This window comes from Pteronotus mesoamericanus, unplaced genomic scaffold (assembly GCF_021234165.1).
Source record: "Pteronotus mesoamericanus isolate MK-2021 breed Mesoamerican mustached bat unplaced genomic scaffold, CSHL_Meso_final contig_75, whole genome shotgun sequence".
Classification (NCBI taxonomy): domain Eukaryota; kingdom Metazoa; phylum Chordata; class Mammalia; order Chiroptera; family Mormoopidae; genus Pteronotus; species Pteronotus mesoamericanus.
The window spans coordinates 8,528,321-8,546,635 of NW_026555249.1; the positions used below are offsets into that span (position 1 = coordinate 8,528,321).

General features: G+C 52.5%; 1 protein-coding gene across 1 annotated transcript in view; it reads left to right on the forward strand.

The window, feature by feature from the left end:
• EGFLAM (EGF like, fibronectin type III and laminin G domains) overlaps nt 1–17,419 on the forward strand; it is a 139,093-nt gene extending 121,674 nt beyond the window's left edge. Inside the window, exons 19-23 of the mRNA XM_054583952.1 lie at nt 2,084–2,162; nt 4,904–5,044; nt 11,180–11,263; nt 15,497–15,600; nt 16,395–17,419. Of these exons, the coding sequence (XP_054439927.1) occupies nt 2,084–2,162; nt 4,904–5,044; nt 11,180–11,263; nt 15,497–15,600; nt 16,395–16,549 (563 nt within the window). The 3' untranslated portion in view covers nt 16,550–17,419. The remainder of the gene's footprint in view (nt 1–2,083; nt 2,163–4,903; nt 5,045–11,179; nt 11,264–15,496; nt 15,601–16,394) is intronic.
• Nucleotides 17,420–18,315: the final 896 nt, after the last annotated feature.

An 18,315-nucleotide genomic window follows, 5' to 3' on the forward strand; every position in this document is an offset into this window, starting at 1 on the left:
GCGGGGCTCACACGGACCCCTGGGAGGCTCTGTTCAGAGCTGACGTGTGACAAGCGTGTCCTGCCCACTTCAAGGAGTCCAGGGGAGCCACTGCTATTAGCCGCAGGCCCACGCCCACGGCCACCAACAGCAAGGATGGGCTCTGCCTCTGCCTGTCTCCCTAGGGTGGAGCCAGACCCCGCGTGGCGCCTTGGTTCTGTGTGGCTCCTGGCTGGCCCCTCTCCTCGGTCCTCAGCACCAGGACCGGAAATCCAGGGCTCCCCGCCCCACCCCTCCCGCTGAGAGCCCCCAGGTGCCTCCACAGGGTTGTGCCCTTGTTCCTCTTCTGGGCCACCCTGCCTGACCTCCCCCCCGTGTGGCCGGCCCCCGCTGAGGTCCATTCTCTCTGTTTCTCACCTTTTCCATCGCCCCCCGCCCCCCGCCGGCCCCTCATTTCCTTGCCCAGGGGCTGCCTGTCCACCTGGCTCCTTTCTTCTCCTGCCTCCACCTCCTTTTCTTTCCCAGCATTTTCTCTTCTCCTCTCCTCACTCTAGCTTCCCCCCCACCCTGCTGCCCACTGTCTTTCTCTTTTGTACCCCACTCTTTCCTCCTCTCTGCCCTTCCCCGCCTTCTCTCCCCCTCCCCGCCACTCCCCACTTTAACCAGAAGGGAGAGAGGCTGGTGGTGCGGCCCAGAGGTTCGCATTTGACAGCGTTTGCTCTCTGTCTCTGTCCCTAACAGGCCATCAGGCCGCAGGCTCTGGTTCAGCCAGGGCTGTGTGGCTTCAGAGAGCAAGAAGGCAACTACTCAGGAACTACGCTAAAAGTCTTTCTCTTCCTTTGCTTTTCTTGTTTTCTTTCCTTTCTAAAATTTGTGCTTTTTATGAAAAGACTTCGGGACTTGTCAACACAGGAATTTATACTTGGGCGCCCAATGTTATTGGGTTTTAGGGTTTGCCGTTATCTCTCTCTTTTTAAAAAGATATTTAGAAGTTATGTTTAAACTCTCCTGATTGTGCATAGTGTCAAGTAATTATACATGTTATTACTTCCTTAGTGTAAGATCCTTAGTTCAATGTCTTTTTTGTACCAACCACATATTTTTGTGAAACTCTAACTCATTTTAGAAGCTGGCTTATTCTCTCTTGTTTTTGCACATTTCTTTGAAAATGAGATTCATTCTACCTTCATTCTTTAAACTGCCATTTCTGTGTTTTTCTGAAGACAGAAGAGATATGGCTGTTATCTCTTTGGCTGAAATCTCCTAAATTATCCCCAGTGTTTGACACCAAACACAATAACATAAACTAATCTTGTGCAAACTGGGTGGAAAAGGAAGGTTTCTCAGGGACACAAAAGAAAGGCAAATTGAGAGGAAGGAAATACAATTCTGAATTCCTGGGAAGTGAAAAGTGGGCTGAGGCCCCGAAATAAGGGAGCCCGTCTGGTTCATGCCCTATCGCTCTCTTACGGCAGCATCTCGGGCAGGTCCTTGGTGATTTCTGTGTCTCCTTTGCCGCTCCTATAAAATGGGGATAACCACCCCTCCCCTTTCTCCAAACTCCCCACCACTTCATGAGATTGTGGTGAAGATATGACACTGGACGGTGATTTTTAAAAACGAGTCAACGCCTCATTTCTTGTACTTTGCCAGTCTCTTGCGGTCATGGCTGGAAGTGTCCTGGGGCAGGCTGGCTTCAACACAGAAGTTCTGGAGGGCTTTCTTGGAGGTGACTTCCTCTGCCTCCATCGGAGGACATCTAAGTCTGCCCCCAGCTGCTCCCCACGTGGCCCACGGCGCGCTCTTAGGCTGACACGGATAGCGGGGCACGGGCCAAGTTCCAGCACATCGTGAGCCCTTCTCCGTGGTGCTGAGGCCATTCCCAGGGACGGCGAGCCCCAGAGAGGGCACAGGAGGGACACACCAACTCCAGGCCCTCAGGCCAGGCAGCCCCAAACCTGGCCAAGAGGAAGGAGCTGACTAGTTGTTAAACGCCCTAACCCTAGGAGCTGGCCTTCTTGGTGTTCTCCCGCCCTGCGGTTGAGTGCCTGCTGGGGTCCACAGGGCCCCAGGCCCCGTAACTCCCGTCTCTGTTCTGTCTCAGCCATCACAGAAACCATTGAGACGCCGCAGTTCATCGGCCGCAGTTACCTGGCCTATGACAACCCAGACATCCTCAAGAGGTAAGCAGCTCCCCAGGCGCCTGCTTTATCTCTCGGGGGTCAATTTCTCAATATCTTTCCCAAGGCTTTTCCTTATTTTCTGTGCCAGGAGCTAACCCTCTAAGGAGGTAGTTGAGCCTGGCCCCATGGGAAAACAGCCACATATCATCAACATGCCCACTAGAACAAAGCAAAACAAATTAAACTTGAAAAAGGCAGCCTTGGACAACCTGAACCCTGCTGGAGAGGCGCCCAGCGGCGGGTTTCGCGGACGTCCTGAGGAGCCCGGACAGTCAGCTTCGCGCTGTTCTTGGCCACCACCTGCAGCTCCACCGCGGAGGGACCTGGAGCCCCCGCAGCTGGACACACAGCACCCAGGCCATGCTCTGCTCAGCACCTTCAGCAACAAAGGTGCCCTGTCCTCCTCAGGCTCTGGCCAGTCCAGTGGGGGGCTCCTCAGCTCTCCAGGTGGATACGAGAGAAAGACACAGGGAAGGAGATGCCCACGTCGCCACCTTGGCTGTCAATCCCTGGTGGCCGAGGCTCCGCCTCTCCCTGGAGGCCAAGCTCCTGGTTTGGAAGAGCCAGTGTATATGACCAGGGATCCTTGTCTTTGGTGCTTTCATTTTGCTTCTTCTCTTTCTTTTTCCTCCCCTAGTCCTTTGAAGTTTATAGCCTGCCATCCCCCACAACACTGCCAGCACCGCCATTCTAGAATTTTCCTTCCTCTTCAGGTTGACTGTTTCCTAAGGCAAAACTTTAAGCTAAAACCACCCAGTTCTTCGGGCTGAGGTGGGTGGCTTTTCAAGGAACAAAAGTGGCTGAGAGACATTTTCCTCTGAGGGGCACTGGACGAACATGTCTCTGGTAACTCTCAACATACCAGACAGACAGACAGACAGACATGGCTTCATTTCTCTAGGCCCACGCTGTATTTATTGTGGTGGTCTTGGCATGGGGCCTTAGGCAAAATGGATTTCCAGCCAAGAGAGACCCTACTCTTTCTTCAGCCCTTTTCTCCAGAGATGAGAAGGCATTCACCCCCCCCCCCCAAGAGCAGGGACAGTGTGAAAGGGGCCCAGGCCTTCAGCCCCCTTGATACTTAATGAGCGGCACTGGGAAGTTCAGTGAGAAGAGGCACCCGAGCCTCAGGTGGCCCCTGTGTGCGTGTACGTTTGTGCACGCACACAGCATGTGCGTGAAGCTGCAGGGAAAAGTCAAGCTTAGGGTCTGTTTCAGTGTGATGCTTTTGGCTGCGAGTAACAGAAAACGCCACTCAAAATGTCTTAAACGTGAAGGGCATTATTTCCTATAACAAGCAGTCCAAGCTTAGCCCAGATCCTGGCTTGACTGACTCAGAGAATCATCTGTATCACCAGAGACCCAAGTCTCTCTGCCTGTTGCTGTACTATCCTCAGCCCATCCTCCAGCGGTTACCCTCTTCATGGTCATGAGGTGGCTCTGCATGAGATGTTCGTTAGATGGACATAAATCAGGGCAACATCCAGTGGAAGTAAAAAAACTTTTTTCCTTACGTGACTCTTTCTAAAAGTAAAGGAGTCTTTCCTAGAATCTTCCTGATACATTTCCTCTATCTCATTGGATAATAGTGGGTTACATGTCTGTCCCCAGACCACTCACTGCAAGAGAAACGGAGCCATCGTGATTGGCTTCTGCCAATCAGCATATCGAAGGCATGTGGGGGAGAGAGGGAGCCGGAAACCGAAGACCAGGAAAAGCAGGCCTCTAGAGAAGGGGCCGGGGCGGGGCTGCTCTGCACCTGGCCCGGGGGAGGGGTCACCGCCGGGACCCTGCTCCTCCCCCGCCGTTCTGAGGCCCTGCACAGAGAGGACAGGGCAGCCTTGGTCTCTTCCTGTCTAAGCCAGGCTCTGGAAAGCCTAGACAGAAGTCCCCTCCACTGTTCGCTACTAAATGCCCCTACAGCTCCAGGTGCGTGGGAAGACAGAGGGATGGCACAAGTGAGGGGAGAATAGAGAGACTTTGCCAATAGCATCATACTAGTGGCAGTATTGTTTCCTCCTTTACCTTTTATGGAAGAGCACATGCTTGCTCTTCTCCCAGGGTAGAGGAAGCACTGGCCACTTCAGTGAGACTGGATTTCTGAACTAGGCTCTTCCTGAGAATTGAAATATTCTCCTCCCCTTTCCTCTCGGCTTTTTGTTCCTCCTTTCCCCCGCCCCCGCCCCCAACCGCCGCCCCCCCCCCCCCCGGCTTTGCCACAGCACCTCTCACTCTGCCTCTGGTCTGGTCTCTCCCCCTCCCTCAAGGACAGTCGCCACCAGAGCTGGCCATCCATGGCCATGACCACAGCCCAAAGAAAGTGCCAACTTGAACCTCTTAGGAACTAAGAAGCCCCTCTCTGTGGGGGTGGGGGCATGGGGAACCCTTTCCCAAGGCCCTTCCAGCAGTAGGGTAAGAAAGGAGGGGGCTGGGGTATAGGTTGGGGTTGCAGCCGGGACTGTGGACTTGACCCGAGTCTGGTTCATCTGTGACTCATCACGTGCTCTCGTGGGTTGCACCTCACCTGGGGCTGGAGGCACTGCAGCCAGGCCAGCAGCCCGGACCTGCAGACCGTGACACGGTGCCTGGGCAAGGATGCCCGCGCCAACCTCCTGGTAGGAAGTGTTGGGAATGCCAGGTCGTCCTCACACCTGCCTTCCCCAGGCCAGCGGCCAAAGCTCGGGACTGGATGTGGGCGGACAGCGGCTAACTTGGTGCAACGGTTTGTGTTTTTCCCCCAGGGTGTCAGGGTCAAGGTCAAATGTGTTCATGAGGTTCAAGACGACTGCCAAAGATGGCCTGTTGATGTGGCGGGGAGACAGCCTCGTGTCCAGCAGTGACTTCATTTCCTTGGGCCTTCGGGATGGAGCCCTGATGTTCAGGTAACGCCCCCACTGCCAGCTGCCTTCAGTGTCACCTGGCAGGTCACGCCGCACAGAGTGCTGCACATGTGAACCAGAGCGCAGTCTGCCGGAACGGCTGCTGCCTAAAGCTCCGGGCTTGTCGGAGGCTCCTGATCCTTTCTTTCCAGCACTGGCTTCCAGAGCCTGGGGGCCGGGCCTGACCCGCCACCTGCTTCCGTAAATGAAGTTTTATCAAACACCGCCTTACTCATTTATATATTGTCTGCAGCAGCTTTCGCGCTGCAGTGGCAGACCTGAGTAGTTTCAATAGGGACTGTGTGGCAAAGCCTAAAATGTTGATTGCCTGGCTCTGTGACCCACCTTGTGCTGTGTCCCGCACACACCCCCCTCTTGCAAATTGGGAAGTAGGAGAAAGGACTTGGCACTGCTCAGCGTGGCTGTGGGTACGGTGCTCCCCGGCTCGGGCTGAGCTGGCGGTCTCGGCAAAGACCCAGCTCTAAATGTGCACCGTGCCCCATTAGCTGTGGGAGGAGAAAGCCTGCTTCCGGTCTCCCGCTGCGGAAAGGGGGAAAGCACAGGTGTGTGTCTCAAGAGATCAGCCCAGCATTTGCATTTTTGTAAATGCTTCTTGGTTGATATTGGCCAGGCAGCCTCTGGAGTTCTCAGCCTTTTAGACTGAATGTGGACTGCTCCTCCTCCCAAGTTTTTCAAAGGGGTCCCTAGGAAGTAGCCCAAGTGTCCCCTGACAACTCCCCGGCAGAGTGGGGGGGGGGCTGTGTTCCCATGGAGCAGGCGCCGGACTGTGTAATATGAAACCGCTTCTCTGGAGGTTGGGATGGTACCTCCTTGCTGGAGGTGAGAAATAACTCATCTGGACCAGAGATTCTCCAAGTGTGGTCCCTGAGCCGCAGCATCATGCCGCCTGGGAATGTCTCAGAAATGCCAATTCTCAGGCCCCACCCCAAACCAGAAAAACTGGGAGTGAGGCCAGCAATCCTCTGTCACCACGTCTCTCGGTGATTCTGATGCTCCCTAAGGTTTGACGTCCCTGCTCTGTCGCTAGGGGCGGAGGTTTCTCTGGCTTTCCCTTCTTTAATCCCCACCCTGGGGCCTAGCGGGCCAGGGTTTGAAGAATGTCGGGGAATTCACTGGAACTGCAGCGAGCAAAGCCACGCACGGTAACCGAGCGGCAGAGCGGCTGGAGGCTGAATCCTGGGCTTCTGTGGGTCATGCACTGGGATCCCTGACACACAGTGTAGGATCACAGACGTCTTTTCAATTAGAATAAAAAGCATTTCTAGAGGAAACGTCACTTAGCCAACAGCACGCTTGCCCCTAAAGAGCAGAGCACGCCGAGTGGTGCGATCCTGCGACGTGGGGGGCTTTGCAGGAGCAGGTGGTTGCAGGCTAGAGGCTGGCCTGCGAGAGCGAGCGGTGCTCACCCTCTCCGCCCCCTGCCCAGCCCCCCTCCCCGCCCCAAGGTCAAACGCCGAGCTTTTCACACCCCGGTTCAGGCTGGCTGCCGCGGAGCCATTTTCTTGTGGTTTTCCTGTGGTTAACCTCACCAAGGCCTCGAGTACTTGATTGTGCCCAGAAAAGGGAACTGAAACAGTAGCTCAGCCGTGGGTAGGAGGCCAACGTCCCCCTAACCGCCAAGTAAAACCTGCTCAGCCCCCGGCCGCGCAGAGCAGGGGAAACTCGATCCGCTCGGGGCTACGCGCAGCTCCTGCGGCCTTCCACCAGCCTGCACTTCCCCGGGGCACCTTCTAACAACTCCGCCCCATCCAGACACAGTGCCTCCCTCACCACGTCTTTCTCGGGTTTCTGACGATTGGCCCCATGTTTTTCTTTGAAGCCCGGAGCTCGGGTTGGGCTCTGGGCGCACAGCCTAGCCCCTGCTGCGCCTGCCCTGGGCCCGGGCCTGGGCCGCAGCGGCGGCGCTCGCTGTGCTTCCTTCCTCCGAAACGCAGATGGGCAGATGCTCTGCGGGAGGCTGCGCATGGCTGGGGGCCGGCGGGGGTAGGGGGGGCGATGGTTTAGAAGGGGTAGCCTCCCGCCAGTGGCCAGCGGGGAGCTTGCTTAAGAGGCAGAGTCCTGGGCCCACACGCAGCGACTCCGATGGAGCTGGTCCCCTCGGGCGCCAGAGCCCGGATGGGAAACCCTCTGGGGCCACGTTCTTTGAATCAGGGTCTGAAGCGGTCAAAGCCTTCAGAGTTCGACAGGCTGGGTTCCCACGGCCACGTGACCTCCTGCGAGTTACCAGAGTTCCCGGGAAAGGAAAGGGCTGGCAGCCGGGGTTGAGCAAGTACGTTCCCCTAAAGGGCTCCGTGGAGGGGCTTGGCGGATCTAGTTATGAATGATAAAGGTTATCAAATTATTTTCCTTGATAAAGTGCTTTCTACCCTCTTATGTTTAAAAAAACGCCTACCTCAGATTGCTAACATAAGTAAGGAAGTTAGCATAAAATAACTTTCATAAAACACAGCTATTATTATTGTCTTTATTTTTAAACGATGTGGGCCCCGCCTTTGAGCAGCTTACATCAGCGGAGCCGAGGGGGTGAACTGGCCTATTGGGCAGAATAACCCTTTTTGAGGTTTTGGTGTTTGACCCAGATCCAAAGCAAACAATAGAAAACCTAAAATAATAAAAATATATTCTCAACTTTCTTGACTTTTTTCCCTTCACTTAAATGCTGGCCCTTCTGCTACTTTAGTGCTCAAAGCCCCTCTGGCAGAGAATAAGGAAGAGCAATGGAACTCTAAAAAAAAAAAAAAAGTTTTTATGGTTTTTGTGCAAGATTAGGTAGAGGAAGAGGAATCCACGTGCTCGGCTAAGAGGGTGGTCTTCCGTTTTTGTTTCATTTCGTTTTGTTTTATGGTTACACATGGGACACAAAAGCTGGTGAGCAGGTTTTGTGAAAATCATTTGACTGGCGATCTTTCCCAGTAATTTCCCCCATGACCTTGACACCATTTTACGCCCCAGAGAAAGAACGGGAAGACATCTGAACCGGCAGGTGCCTGGTGCTACAACCTGAAGGGGGTGACACAGGGGCACAGCAAGCGGTTTCCCAGGCCTCGCCTGCAGGTGCGCCGGGGCGTCTCTTGGGTGCTGAGCCTCCCTGCCTTTCCTGCGCGCCAGGCTGAGCGGGCGGCCTGCGTCAGGGTAGCCGATTCAGGCTCACCAGAGTCGTAAGACGCTGAGAGCAAAACCAGACGTGCCCTCATTTGTTCACTTTTTCATTCGTTTTTATGTTTTTCCTTTTCAAAAAATAGAGCTGTAATTTACATAAAGTGCACGAATGTTAGGTGTGCAGTTTGATAGATTTTTAAACGTGTAAACACCTGTGGACCTACCACACAGAACAAGATACAGAACATTTCTCAGACCCAAGAAAGCTTCCTCATGCCCTCTGTCGATGAAGACAACCACTCTTCTTGGTCATTTATTATTATATAAAAGAGAGTCCTGACTGGGTGGCTCAGTTGGTTGGACTGTTGTCCTGTGCACCCAAAGGTTGTTGGTTTGATTCCTGGTCCAGGCCTATATGCAAGATAACCAACTGATGTTTCTCTCTCACATCATTGTCTCTCTCTCTCTCCCCCTTCCTCTCTCTCTCCCCCTTCCTCTCTCTCTAAAATCCATAGACATTTCCTCAGGTGAGGATTAGAGAGAGAGAGAGATCGAGATTGCAGGGTGAAGCACCGGGGAAACAGGTTATTCGGGGGTCTGCAGTCTGATGGAGTGGGGGTCAGGCTGGAGCGTCCGGCCGTGGAGACGCCCGCTGAGTGTCGTGTGCCCGTGTCGCGTTGCTGGCTGCGTTCCCGTCTGCTGGGCCCAGGGCTGACTCCCCTGAGCACAGCCAGGCTTTTTGCATGACCAGGACCATTATGGGGCTGGAGGGCAGAGGAAGAAAGCCCCTCCTTTGTCCAGACCCACCTGAAAGGGTTTCCATTTCGGTTACACATTTACAGCCTGGTGGTTTACGCTCACACATGACTCCTCTTCCAGGAGAGGCCTGACATCTTTAACTCTCGGTGGCAGCTTTCTCCTTCCTGCTGGTCCCTCTGGAGCGGTCATCCACCTGTGTGCAGCTGCACTCAGTGTGGCATACAGTTACTATTCCCTACCGTCCTTCAGCGAAGGTGCGATCACCCCGCTTCACAGAGGAGGAACCTGAGGCTCAAGCCCTGACACACAGGGCCCACGCTCACCGGGCCCGTACCTGGCGGGAGTGGGCACCAAGGCGGGTTGGTCTGATCCATGGGTCTCTGCTGCCTCCCATCAATGCCACACACAGCCATTCGGCTACGGGCCTGCCAGCCAGCCCTCAGCCCTGCTTCACATCCATTCATTTATTCAGCAAGCCCTGGCCCCTCAAAAGGAAATCTGAAAATTCCACCTCCAGGCTGCTTCAGACAAAGAGCTGCTTGATGTGGGAAAATTCATTAGGAAACAGTGGATTTTTCAGAGTCCGAGTCACAGCTTTGTCTCCTAGTTTGTCAAGTCACCCAAGTTCTATTCTCGGCTAAATGTCAGTGGGCTGCGTGAGTGCTCTGAGGCTGTTACTAAAGAAAGGACCTGGAGTGCTTTCCCTGGGGAAAGCCAAGCACTTTCTGCCCTTGCTGTTCTCTCAAGCAGAGCGCCTGCGGGGGCTCCGGAGTGGACCCAGGCACCCCACGCCTCCGCTCGGCCCGTGGACTGAAGGAGAGGCGCGTCCTCTTAGCAGACAAGGAGAGTGTTGTCCCAGGTGGAACACGCTGTCCTTCAAAAGCTTGATTACAGAAGTTTCGTTCTATTACCAAGGGAAGGTCTAGGCAATTGGCCCAGGGCCTGGCCTAGGGTAGTCACTCCCTAAATATTTGTTGAATTGAATTGAATTAGAATAATTGAATGAACACTGGCTAAGAGGGACATTTCTCTCTGGTAAACAACATGTGCATGTCTCCTGATACCCTTAGGGTTCTGGGCCATCCGGAACCTGAAATAGAAAATAGAAAGCTACTGAGTATCAGAGTAAAATGGAGGGGGTGGGGCAGATAAGACGCCAAATTCAAATCCTATACTTTAGCCCTGAGATTTTAGGCAAATTCTTTTCATCTCTTTGGAGTCCAGCTTCCTCTGCAGTGTTCTGGTTTGTTTCATTTTGCTTTTTAAAATGTAAAAACACATACATTCATCGCCAAGAGCTGCCATAACAAACAATCATCAATTGGGTGGCTGAAAACCATAGAAATTTACGCCCTCGCAGTTCTGAGGGTTCAAAGTCTGACGCGCAGGTGCTGGCATCGTTGGAGTCCGTCGGGCCTCCCCCAGGCTCTGTTGGTGGCCGGCCATCCTGGAAGGCCTCGGCGTGTAGCTCCATCACCCCAGCCTCTGTCTTCATCTTCCTGGGGCTCTCTTCCCCGTGTGTCTCTCTGTGCCCAAATTTCCTTTTCTTGTAAGGACACCAAGTCCTGTAGGATTATGGGCTGCCCTAATCCAGTAGGACCTCATTTCAACTTACTGCATCTGCGAAGACCCCATATCCGACTCAGGTGACATTCTGAGGTTGTGGCTGGACGTGAGCTTTGAGGGGACACTGTTGAGCAGAGTCTAACACATCACAAATGATAAAGCCCTTCTTGTTCCGGGTGCTACACGGGTGCTTCTGTATACGGCGCTGGAGGACATGATGCCGAGTGAAAGCAGCCGGTCACAAAGGGACAAATGCTGCATGACTCTACTCCTCTGAGGTTCCTAAAGTCACCGGATTCATAAGATAAAAAGTAGAATGGTGGATGCTGGGAGCTGAAGGGAGGGGGATGAAGAGCTGTTGTATAAGGGATACAGAGTTTCGGTTTTGTGAGATAAAAAGAGTTCTGGGGATTCAGTACAACAGCATGAGTATATTTCACAGTACTCAACCGGACACACAAAAATGGGTAAGGCGGTAGATTTTATGTTATGTATATCTCACCATGATTAAAAAAAACATTTTTTGATCATTCCTGGCCTCTCTTGGAAACCTAACTGATAACATCGTTAGGTTTAACTCCACTCTGAGTTCCCTCGACCTTTTGTGAAGAGAATCGCTTGTGAATGAATGAGTGCATGTCTGCCTGGGTTTCAGCACTTTACTCAGCCCTGTCTCGTTCTCTGATGCCATAGCTATAACCTGGGCAGCGGCGTGGCATCCATCACAGTGAACGGCTCCTTCAACGATGGGCGGTGGCACCGGGTCAAGGCTGTTCGGTGAGTACCCGCCATGGCGTGGGACCGAGCTGGACCCCCGGAGGCGGGACGTGCTCGCACGTCCCACAGCCCCACCACCCTCTTCCCCCACCTGGCCCTGCATCCCACACTCCTGACCCTGGTTGCTCGGGGCATTTTGCCATCAACACTCTCCCCTGTGCGCTTCCTTGACACTCACAGGCCCAAGAGGCTGAACTCCCAGATCCTCGCTCAGCATGACTTTCTGGAGCAATAACTTTTCACGGCCAAGTTGGAAGAGGGCGTCGCTCTTTAGTGAGATCTGGGTATCTCTCGTGAGATGAGAGTTTGGGGCATATGGACTTTGCTTCAAGTTTCATTGAATGCTTCAGTGCTTCATTACATAGGCAATTTCCCACATTTTCTTTGACATGACATTACCTTACAAGCTCTGTGGATCCTGCTCCAATTATATATGTCCCCTCCACGGGCGTCACTACCCTGACTTCTGGTTAACTTTGGGTGAGTCACTCCCTTAAAATTACAGTTTTGCTCCTTATGCCCATATTTCTAACAATATATTTTGAGAACCCCAATAGCAGGCCCAAACTTAGCTGCGTGAAGAAAGCTCAACCGTGCCACGGCGGGCGAAGCTTCCAGGAGATGAGCTGAGCAGCCTTTGACCTGGGTTCCCTGAGAATTTACCATGGCCCACTCTGGGGAGGCCAGTGGGGGAGTCAAAAGTGAGGCTTGGGAGACACGGGGCTGCCAAGGTCAATTTCCTACTCTGCACATGCCCAGGCTTTGGCGGGAGTAGCCTCTGGTCCACCGCACCTGCTGTGGATTCCTTAGAGGGAGTGTGGGGGTACCGAGGCAGGTCAGTGCCCACCAGCTGCCCACGTAGCCTGGAAGCCCTGGTGGCAGAGATTGTGATGAACCCTCAACTCTGACTTTTTGAAAAAAATTAACGTCTTTCCATAGTGACTATGTATAAGCGTGATCTAAAATATATTCTAGAATATGTTAAAATGCTCATAGTCCCAACCAATTCCAAGATACATTAAACAACGTGGCCTCCAGATCCTCCGTTTCTCTCCGACTCATCTTTAAAGTGGCTCGCTCGGAAACACCCAAAGCAATGACGCGCTTGGCCACACTTGATCTCTGTAGCTCCCATCCTGCAAGCTCCCTGCTCTCAGTTTTCTTAAATAGAGAAAGTTGGTAGGACACTCGGACACTGTGAAAGGATTTTTAAATGTTCAACATTGTTGTGGTTTGATTATGTGCAGCAAGATACACATTGGTGGGGATTCCTAGACGTCTAAGGAAAGAGATGTTACAGGACTTTCCCGAGACTATGCCACTGTTTGTGGGCAGAGCCAAGAGGAGGATCTGAGGTCATAGCTCTTACCATCCTGCTCCATGGAGCAGCCCAGCCCAGCTAAGGCTGCAGGTGTTTTGGAGGGATAACAGGGAACGTTCCACCAGAAGAAACTTAGATGTCAGGCCGTCAGGCTTGACACCATGAAGATGGTTTGCAGACTTGGTTCTTGCTATTGAAATCATCGACATCTCCCCGGCGGGCCTGGGGTTGCAGTGAGGGTTCAGCAGAAGGAAGGGACACAGGACCTGGATGGGCGGGAGAATGCAGGCAGGTGCTGTGAGCTCGTTTTCCAGGGGCGGACGGGCCCAGGTGGGCCGGCACCGCAGGTGCGAGCAGGAGCTGGGGCCAGGCTCTGGGGGCCACAAGCAGGGCTGATCGGAGGCCTTGGTTCTCCAGGGCAGCTCAGAGGCAGAGACGGGGAATCGATGCAGATGTCTCCATGGGGAGCCTTGCTGTGTGCATGTTCTTGCTCCGAGTAATCCTGGTCTTGCAGGCATTCATTCTAGTGGAAAAGAGAAGGCAAGCTCTCGTTTATTAAGCATCTTCAGGATGCCAGGTGCCTTCCGTATTATATCCTAGTTAACATTCACAGCAACACAAGATTTATAACCCCCATGTTATGGATGAGAATGACAATATATTGATAACAATAACAATGCACCCCCTCCCACACACGCTTTACAGAGCAGGTATGTATCGGGCACCGTGCTCTGAGCTTTGCATGCATAATCGCTGATCTCCAGAACAGCCTCGGAAGGTCGGCAGAGTCTTCCCCGTTTCAGATGAGGAGCTGGAGCCCCACAGATCTGCTTGTTCCCTCCTCTGCCACCATGAACCCTTTGCTGTTCCAGACACATGGGATACATCATTGAACAGTGCAAGCATCCATGCCTTGATGGTCTCGCATTCTAATGGGTGGCAATAGACAACCAGTAATAAACATGATGAGGAAGTTCATTATGTAATAGGTTAGAGGCTGTTACCACGTTTATTTTCAAATTTAAGGTATCACCGATTTTAAGACATAGCCTCATTTTAGAGATACAGAAAATGAAAAATCTTACAATTGATGAGCTCCCATGGAGAAAATGGAATTTTTTTAGAGTAAGTGGGGAAAAGGCAGGCCACACCCAGCATTGCTGGTTACAGCACCTAGGGATGAGGCTCTAAACTAACGTGTCCACAGTGGGGAGACAGGGTGTGGCCCCGGGGGTGAGGGGAGAATGGGGGAGGGGGACAGGCCTCTAACACCAGCTGCTAGAAGAGTTGCTCTCAGGGAGTGAGGCCCGGGCCCTCAGCTTGACATCACGTGCCCCCCTCCTAAATAGGGTCAGAGCCAGCAGCCCTGCAAGATGAATGAGGAGCTAAAAGCAGGAAGATTGGTTTTAGAAATTTACCTGACTTCACTTGAGGACGTAGAGCCCAGCCCCTGCTCTACTCCCTACAGCTGGCGCACCGCCCCTCCCTGGCCCATGGAAGAGCAGCAATGTCCATTCACTGGACAAAGTAAACGGAGCATCTGGAAGGGGAGACACTAGGTCTAGCTAACTACTGGACTGCTGCATGTCGTGCATATTAGGACCGGGGACTTTGTGACGGGGCATATCTTGAATAGTGAGAACTCCATAATTCCTTCCCCATAATTGGGATTCCAGAATGCTGGCAGCCAGACACAGTAAGGAGAGTAGCAAATCCAGGTGTCCCCCGGGGAATGATTGAGCCAGATCACCACACCACGAAGCCACCGTCAACAAAACGCATCCAGCCCACGGAGCTTCCGATCTGCTTTCCCGAGCCCAGCACTTCACTAGGAAGTGGCCATCAGTGATCATGAGGCATTTGAAAAATGTTTCTGGTGTAAAAGATAGGTATCAGAACAAACAGATGTAGTAAAGCAACGCAGAGGAGACAAAGTCTATGAATGAAAAAAATAATGTCAATGTTAATAACATCAGAAACCCAAGAAACAAGCTGTTTGCTATTAAAAAAGGAACATTAAAAGGTCAATAAAGAACTCTTACGAAAAGAAGAGGATGTGCAGCCTGGCTGGGTGTCCCCCCAGGAGCTGCAGAGGCAGACGCACGTTTGTGGAGAAGGTTCACAAGTTCATGGACTGGGTAGTTGGGGAAACCTGTGAAGCCCTTGCCAGAGATGTGCGCCTCCACTCCACTGTCCTCAGAGTCACTTTCAGGTGACTCTTCGGGTCCTTTAGGAGCTTCTAAACTATTTTTCCTCCTTCCCTAGAGTAATCCTCCACCTACAAAACCTGCTGCATCCCCTTTGTGCTTGGAATAATATCCAAACTCACCATGTGTCGCCAGAGCGGCTCCCCTTCTCACGCCCTTCTCTGGCTCCCTCTCACCTTCAGGACCGTGCTGGTTGAGCGGCCCGTGCCCTTCACCGTCCGCTCCTGGCTTCCTCGCCCCCGTCCCCCACTCCGCCTCCACCTGCAGGATTCTCTGCTTGGTCTGCACCAGCCCCCTTCCCCCTCACGTCTTCTTGCCCTTCCTGCAACGACTTCCTGTCAGCCTTAGCTTCCCCCTCCACTTGACCTACCCAGCCTTCTACACTGGTCTTAGACACTCTCCTTGGAGAAGCTTTCCGTGCCCCTCTGTCCGCCTCCTGTGTAACCCCACGGTGTCCTGGCCTTCTTCCTCCCCAGAGCAGGGACACTGAGTTGTCATTTGTAAGTTGATTGTTTTTGTCTTCCTCAATAGACTAGCACTCCTGGGGGCCAGGAACGTGTTTGGGTTTTTTTGTTTTTTTTTTTTCTTTTTTGCAGCTCTGTCATTTAGCATAGTGCCTGGTGCATAGTAAGTACTTTAATACATTTTTATGGAAATGAATTGGACGATGGAATGAAGCTCCAAAAATGATGGTGGCTTTTACAGGGATGGCCCATCAGGAAAGATAACCGTGGATGACTACGGGGCCAGGACAGGCAAGTCTCCTGGCACCATGAGACAGCTCAATATCAACGGAGCTCTGTATGTGGGTAAGTGGCCTCGGACCAGATCTGAAGGAATCCCGGGCCTTGTCCCATTACTCCGTTTGTGGGCTGAGGCCCCCATGAGTCAAGCGTTTCCCTGGAACAGGCAAATACCTGGAAATAGGAAGCTCCCCTGATAGTTCATTCTCCGATGTTCTGAACTTCTGACTCACAGCCGAGGGGGCAGGAAGCACTTAGACGCTTTTGTGCTTTGGACTGATCCGCCAGGAAAACCACGCTTTTCTTGTTTATAGAACAGGAACCTACTAAATATAGCTCCACGAATTCCCTCTGAGGAAGGAGGGTCTGTTTTTCTGGCCCCTTTCAGAATCAGAATGACTGGTAATCCTGTAAATAGCTCAGAACCCGCTAGTGCAGACACATGAGTATGCAAGGATGTCTCCATCCATGTATTTTCTAAATGTCAACTTAATTAAAAGCGTTCAACATCAGTGTATTTCTTTTGGTTTAAGGGGATGTTACCTCCAACTACATACTACATTTTATTGACATTATACAACATTTCAAAATTTGCCAGATACTCTTTGGTTTGAAGTGGCCAACTAGGTCAGAAGTCACACATGAAGTAGGTATTTATAGCCTCTGGTTGCGTATCAAATTGAATCACGTCAACCTGTCCCTTCAAGGATAATTATACATTAGGTGCTATGTACTAATAGGACCCGGGGTCCTCCCTTACCTGTGAGCCGAGGGGTACCTTGATCAGTAGACACTCTCAAGTGTCCTAAGGAGACACGGTCCCCTCTGGCTCACCCCATCTCCCTCTGGCTTCCTGGCAGGTGGAATGAAGGAAATTGCTCTGCGCACTAACAGGCAGTACCAGCGAGGCCTCGTGGGCTGCATCTCTCACTTCACCCTGTCCACCGATTACCACGTTTCCCTCGTGGAAGACGCCGTGGACGGGAGAAACATCAACACCTGTGGAGCCAAGTAACGCCAGCTGGCCTTGCCCAAGGGACCGAGCATTCTGTCTTGAGAATCCCGGGGCCCCGAGGCCCTGCCTGATGCCATACACCGAGGCATGGGGCCAGCTGTGTTTCCTCTCATCAAGGGGAAGTGCGCCCTGGTGAGAAGCTAGAACCCAGACAGCAGTCCCTGTGTGGCTTTTCCTGCTGATACTCTGTGGGCCAAACCCAGCGGAATCTTCTGTGTAGGAAGCACCGAACTTTGTCCGTTGAATGTGCAGTGGCTGCCAGAGATCACACACCAGGCCAATTCCGGAGCCTGTCTGCTGTAGCTCAATGACTGCATTGTGAGTCATAGTGCGTTAAACAAAGACGAGAGAGAGGCCCAAAGGGCAGTATTAAAATACTTCTCTCCTTCCCTGACTCATGACACTTACTGACAGCAGAACGACTGTGTGACCTTGAACCTGGAATTTCTCACCTTGGCCCATGAATGATTAGGGTTAATCCCTTCCACTCCTCACTGGCTGTTTCAATGTGCTCTGACTATCCCATGAAAATAAGGGTGCGGGGAGACTAAATGTAAACTCATAATCATAATGCCGCCCCCTGAAGTTTACCTTTAGTGAGAATTCCCTACTTTTTCTAATGCTAATCTAAGAAAATGGGCGCCCTGATTTTGTAGCTGTCCTTTTATATGTGTATATTTTTATAGCTGCAGATTGTCCACACAGTATAATTTTGCAAGTTTGGGTGGACAGCCCCGAGTTCTTTGCACAGTCCCTGAAAATGCTCTCCCAGAGCAGGCTTGCTGGGCCCTTGGTGGCATCCGTGGAGTGGGGTAGGTGACTCGGGGCGGGCGCACTCTTGGGGAGCTGACCGTTCTCCTTCAGGGAATGCTGACCGCTGGAGGAGATGAACCAGCAACTTCCAAAATAAACATTAAAAGGTACCTGTGTTCCTGGGGGCGGGGGGTCACTGTCATTTTTGTTTTCGGGGGGGAGGAATGTCTATCGTGAGCTTGAATAAAGGAGACGGCGAAGGCTAAAGCTTGTTCATTCAGTCCTTCATTCACCTTCGAGGTGTCGGCAGCCCACGCAGAGGCCACGCCCAGAAATGGACACTAAGACCATTCACGTCGCTAAGGCTGTGCTGGGGGGTGAGCAAGCAGCAGGGCCACTTTCTTCTGAGCCCCCGACCGTCCCTTTTCTTGTCATGCACATGACGCTTGTGACAGCTGGCTCGCTGGCAGGTCCCCATGACAGGGCTCGCTAGGGGAAAGGTGAGATGAACACTGACCCCAGAGAGCGGGGAAATGCGATCCCGTGCACACAGGCGCCTCTGTCTAGTCCCCGTCATGACTCAGCTCTGCCTGTGCAACACTCATTCAGCAAGGACCGTGGGCTTTGTGCGGAGCGCAACTTTAGGCCCAGCGAGAGCTCTATAAAATGAGAAAATGAACTAGGGACGTTCACTTTGTACTGCAGGCTTCTGGCTCCCGTCTTGGGGACCCTTTCATGACCAGGATCCTTCTTCCTGGGGGAGTAATGGTAACAACAACAATAATAATTCACCCTCTCCTACATCTGTCTCCTTGTGTGTGCACTTTGGAGAAAAGCCACATGGTAGCAAGCGGGTTCAACCGCCCCCCAAACACCCTTCCTTGGAAGCACCTCTTCCTTGGAAGCTGCTCGGGCCAGTGCTTCCCACAATGTAACAGCACAGCTTTCACAGCACATTTTGAATCAATTGCCTTCAGTCAAAAAAATCATCATGATTTTAGCAAAATATCCAG